A 6000-nucleotide genomic window follows, 5' to 3' on the forward strand; every position below is an offset into this window, starting at 1 on the left:
TGCATGAACGAGTGTGTTGTGTGGAGGAAAAGGCAGCGTCGGGAGCACTGTAAAAGGCAGCAGGCTGTGAGATGTTGACTCAGTAATTGCCACATTAGCTGGCGCATCATTAGCCAAAATCAGGGCTGAGCATGAGACAGAGAGCGTCTCTGCAGTCACATACGTCCTCGGTGTCTCTCTGCCTCACGACAAACGAGCAACGCTTTCACACACCAGACCGCCGTCTGCCAAAGCAATGCCCCTCACTCAGATGTGCATCGATTCTGAAACACAAATGCACTCTTTTTACCATCTTTGTCGTTTTTGCAGGATTCTCCTCAAAATAATATGGTCATCATTATTATTTTCATTGTCTATCGTCTTATGTCTTATCATTGTATGAACACTCAGCTCAGTCTCTCTGGGCGTTGTACGTACGAAACTGTGGGCCGATGACACCTTGCAAGAGCAAGTCAGTTCATTAGGGGGTTTTGGTTCAACCGTGGAACTTGCATTAGCGGTGCACAAATTTAACGATTCCTAATGATTCCTAATTGTTTCCCAATGTGCAAGACTCCTTTCAAAATGCCACCCTGAAGCATCGCTCATTTACCAAGCTATTAGACACAGATTCATACGAAGATCTTTCCTTCTTCCGGCTGGCTGTTGGCACAGGGTTGGAGAATAACAAACAACAAGTGGAATTTTTATATGGCAACAGAGTTTCTCTGTTGCCACATGAAGCCACGTGTCGTATAAAGCCACGTGTCGTTTTGTGAGAGTGCTATTTTTTCTCTCTTATCTGATCTGGTCTCCTTTGACGTTTAGCATAAATGCTCATACATATTATGCACGCACCCATACGGACACACACATACGGACGCACACATACTTACACACACATACGTACGCGCACGCATATGACGCATGCATATGTACGCACGCACACATCCACGTGGGCTCATGGGCAAGCAAACATACACATAAACACACATACACACACATACACAAACACACGCATCCATGCATGCTCACATGCAGCTGGCGATTTCCATGTTTCTGTAATGCTTATTGTCACCCTTCAGCAACCAGGAACATTACACTGAGAGACGCAAATTACACAGCAGATCTCAGCCACGGTCGCCGCTTAGATGATATCCCCTCAGGCTAATGACCTTCTCCCCTTCCCCTCATCGGCAACATGGTATTACATGGCACAATGAGATACGCTTTAGACAAATGACCACCTCCTCCAGATGCTCTTGTGTCAAACCCATGTGGGGATGAAGAATAGCACAGAAACCAAACATATTGGTTAGCATCGGATGCATTTATCCAAAGACACGGTAAATGACAGTAAATCCAGGGGTGGGGGCAGCTTGCTCAGGGATACATACAGATATGTACATGCAGGTTATACAGGTTGGACTGCGGACACTGGGAGTTCAAACCCAGAACCAGTCCAGCACCTCAACCCCCTCTCCCTATCACAGAAACTGAGGGCAACGTGGGCATATCTGTTTGTCCAATTCTGCGTCAGCAGCCAAACTGATAACCTTGGTGATGTGACGCGGGTTGCACAGCCCAACACACCACGACAGAATCAAAGCACGGACAAAACGAACACAACAGAACGCGGAGCGGAGAGGGAGATGATGGGTAGACCTGTAAATGCTCAAGGATGTTGAATCCCCTCAATCTGATTAGGGCTTCAGTCCAGACGATTTAAAATGGAGAGCCGTGTTACTAGTGGGCTCTCCGTCAGCCCGGTCCTTGATCATGTGTGGTCCTTAGGAGTGATGCACTCACCTCACCTTTATTTGCACAATGCATGCCATTTGCGTGCATCTGTGGAACCCCAGCCATAGTCCACCCATCGAATTATGCTATTCCCACAGACACCATTTTGATTTGCATGTGTAGAAATATCTGTTAATCATATTTCTGTGAAATGCATAGCCATGTTTATTTGAAAATGCAGAGACATTCTGTGTGTGTGTGTGTGTGTGTGTGTGTGTGTGTGTGTGTGTGTGTGTTGCTTCAGGATAGGAAAATATCCTATCCATGTTATATTGTCTCTTTGTCAATATAAATATTATAATTCATTGTTTTTTCGATGTCTTAGGGGTGAGGTGAATTGTCAGTTTGTATCAGGGACAGGGAGTGTGAAGATTTACAATAGGATGAGGATAAAAAATTATCTCCCTCATTCTTTCTTTCATCAATCTCTCCTTTCGCTCCCTCTCTTCATCTCATTCAATCTCGCTATATCCTCCCTCGTCTCTCTATCATGCCTCTCTCTATCTGCCTTGTCTCGATTTTCTTTAAATTAAATTCCTTGCGGTGTACGTAAGACCCTGGGGTGATTGAGGCTACATCTGAGCTGATCTGAGGAGTCAGTAATTTGTCCTGATAATAATAGAGACTAGTAACAGCTGGAAAGACCCACATTTTAAATCCCACATAGATCAGAATAGTCCTCCACCAATCACCTATTCAAGGCACAGTGCAAAAGCGTATTTAGGCTTAAAACAACGCAATGTGGTAATATAGAAGACTGCAACGTATTGAAAAATAGAACATGCATTGTATTTAGGCTGAGAACATTGCAATATTTGAACATAAACATGTATTGAAACATAGAACCCTGCAATGTATTGAAACATTGAACACTGCAATGTTTTGAAATGTAGAATACTGCAATGTATTGAAACGTAGAACCCGGCAAAAGTATTGAAACATAACTCGATTCCTCGTCTATTCTCTAATCGCAAATCCAGTGTCGCGAGTGGACCGCGACATTACCATGACCTCTAGAAATTATACTGTATTTAATGGATTATTATATTGACTAGAGTTTTCAACCTCTAGATGTAATTAAACCCATAGCAATAATGTGGAAACCCCAATCGATATGTAACAAATTTCTAAGCGCATAATATAGTAACAATTTGCCTATAATATTACAACGTATAACATTTGGTCACCACAGATGACTCTTAAAAGCTTTGCCAACAGTTTAATATTTTTTAACCATTCAGCGAACCAAATGCAACAGGCTGATCATCATTTAGCGGGCAACTCGCCCTTTGAAATGGTGTGAGAAATACCAACTTTCTACTCCTCATTCACATATAAGCTAATTTACATTTCCTACGGAGAAAGTACTACCTCAGGGGTAGTATTATTCAGGAGGTTTTCATGTTACAAATGTTGTTCACACATACGGCCCATCAGGAGAATAACAGGACTTAAAAGTGTGTATGAAATCAGCTAGTGTGTGAGCATTTGATTACATAATATTATTAGTCAATTTATGGTAACAGGGCTAATTGTTCAATGGAAAGTGTAGTATACTATGCATGCAAATCAATTATTTAATAGCTTTTACTGTTATTCAGGGATGAGATGTGCATTGACATTTAAAAATGCAAGGCAACTACTATTGTTTAGTTGAAAATAATAATCATCATTGAGATTAAACATCTCTTCCATTGTCCCGGCCAAGACAGGCAGCAGCCTACAGTCTAACATAGCATACACACAAAACATACGGTCTATAGACAGAGCGTCTTGGGAGAGTTTGTCGACAGCAGAGCCGTTATGTTTAAAAACATAACCTCTTACCTGGGCGATTTCTAGTGGCTTCTTGTGGTGATTACAGTACAGAACACAGCCGCTTCACTGCCGTGACGCTTCCGTGACGGTTCTGGTAGAAATTGTCTTGTAGAACATTACAACATTAGAACATATGTATTTATTGAAACATAGAACACTGCAATGTATTGAAACATGGAACACTTTAATTTATTGTAAAATAGAACACTGCAATATATTGAAACACAGAACACTTTAATATATATTGTAACATAGAACTCTGCAATATATTGCAACATAGAACACCACAATGTATTCAAGCATTGAGGTTTGTTGTTTGTTGGATTGGAGTGTTGATGTAAGGCTCTTCTTTAATCTCTTGTAGCGACTCTCCTTGTCATAGCAATGGCAGTAAAGTGGATGAATGAACGGATTCAGTTAAAACAGTTACGGATGGAAATGAGGAAACTTAAACAGAGCACAGGCACCAGCAATTGTGGTTGCCATGGAAATGTTATCTTGTTGGGTGGTGGCATGATTTAGAAACATGCACTCTGTTAAGAAATGTTATGTAACAGCCCTCTCTCTCTCTCTCTCTCTCTCTCTCTCTCTCTCTCTCTCTCTCTCTCTCTCTCTCTCTCTCTCTCTCTCTCTCTCTCTCTCTCTCTCTCTCTCTCTCTCTCTCACTCTGTCGCTCGCTCGCTCCCTCTGTCAAAGATTATTAGAGCACAAAACATAGTAGGGGCAATTCAAACCTGCCTATCCATGAATTGAAATGACAGATGCAAAAAAACACAAAGCTGCATAGTTGAAAGCGGTGGGAAGGGCTTGCCCCGGCTATCACTGGTGACCCTACACCAGTGATTGTTTGGGCAAGCCCGCCCCCTCCCATCCCTCACCCAGGCTGAAGCCTAGCCTTGTGCCCCTGCACCCCTAGGGGGCATGTCTCCCTCCCTAGCTCTCTCTGGTTCACTGAGCCCCTACTACAAGGGACACAGGAGGAGTTGCAATGCAATGTATGGAGAGGGTTTGGGATGGGGAGTGCTGGTTGGGTTTGACAACGTTTGACAACGAGAGAAGAGAGGACAAGGGCAGCAGAGTGGGAGGATAGGTGAAGTGCACTGAGAGATGAGAGAGAGAGAGAGAGAGAGAGGGAGAGAGAGTGTGAGAGAGGCAGAGAGAGAGAGAGAGGGAGAGAGAGAAAGAAGGGGCCGAGTGCGGAGGGAAGAGGTGGGTGGATGAAAAGAGTGGAGGGGAGAAAGTCCATGCCAGCCTGCAGTCTTCTCTGTTTTCCCTGACTAAGAATAGCGGCTCTTTGGCTAACCCAGTGCCCCAGGACATGACCGGTGGAATAAAAGCCTCGCTCGCTTCAAATGCTGCCCGGTGTGTTGTGTGATGTGTGTGTTTGTGCGGCAACTGTGTGCATGTATGCATATCCATGCATCCCTTTGTGAAGGTGTGTTTTGTGTGTGTGTGTTTGTGCGTGTGGCCACTCTCCTTTACAATTGCTTGCGTGTGTCTGTGTGTGTCTTTGTGTGTCTGTGTGTGTGTGTGTGTGTGTGTGTGTGCGCGTGTGTGTGTGTGTGTGTGTGTGTGTGTGTGTGTGTGTGTGTGTGTATGTGTGTGTGTCTACTGGCACCTAGCTTGGAGAAGTAGGTTAAGGGATGATAGAGACACATGTAATTTCACAATAAAAGCGTGAATCAAGGGTTTGCGGTCGGGTCGGTGGGCAGGGTGGGGGGGTTAATTGAAAGTTATAATAACAGGCTTGTAAAGGACGTGGAAGAACACTAAGGCTGAATGCCCTATCTCTCTGAGAAAATCATTCTTTTATCTGCATAGAGCTGTCAACCCTTCTATTTCCACACCATCTCTCTCTCTACCCCCACCACACACACCTCCCATACACACCCACCCACCCACTGGCTCTCTTTCTTTCTTTCTCTCTCTCTCTCTCTCTCTCTCTCTCTCTCTCTCTCTCTCTCTCTCTCTCTCTCTCTCTGGCTCTCACTCGTTCTCCCTCTCTCTCTGTTGTCTATTCTCTGCGCTTCTCCTTTATGTAATGAACAACCTTGGAAACTTTATGTAATGCATTTCGGTGAAATAATGAGTAAAGTTCCTCAAAATAAAATCTGAAAGTAATTTGTAGATAATCGTTCTCTTCTTGTCAACATGATCACAACATTATCCATTTGCTTTGTGTGGGGTAAAGACGGTTTCCTATCTATTTTTGTAATATTAATGATAGTATCACTCGGGTAAGATGAAGTCGATCCTGACCCGATAAGGTAACCCATCTGACCTGTGCACCAGTGAACCATGGTTATGCAATGATATTTATTCTTCTGCTGTCTCCTCCCAGCATTACTTCCTCATCGTGTTCGGCCATGACGGACAGAAGCCCCTGGAGCTGCGGATGGAGGA

At 43.8% G+C, this 6000-nt stretch overlaps 1 protein-coding gene across 1 annotated transcript in view; it reads left to right on the forward strand.

Annotated features, from left to right (window-relative positions):
• rasgrf2b (Ras protein-specific guanine nucleotide-releasing factor 2b) overlaps window positions 1-6000 on the forward strand; it is a 41813-nt gene that overhangs the window by 6523 nt on the left and 29290 nt on the right. The window contains exon 2 of the mRNA XM_056591963.1: window positions 5939-6000. This exon is cut by the window's right edge and continues 45 nt beyond it. Within this exon, the coding sequence (XP_056447938.1) occupies window positions 5939-6000 (62 nt within the window). The remainder of the gene's footprint in view (window positions 1-5938) is intronic.

The sequence above is a fragment of the Gadus chalcogrammus genome, chromosome 6, assembly GCF_026213295.1.
Source record: "Gadus chalcogrammus isolate NIFS_2021 chromosome 6, NIFS_Gcha_1.0, whole genome shotgun sequence".
Lineage (NCBI taxonomy): Eukaryota > Metazoa > Chordata > Actinopteri > Gadiformes > Gadidae > Gadus > Gadus chalcogrammus.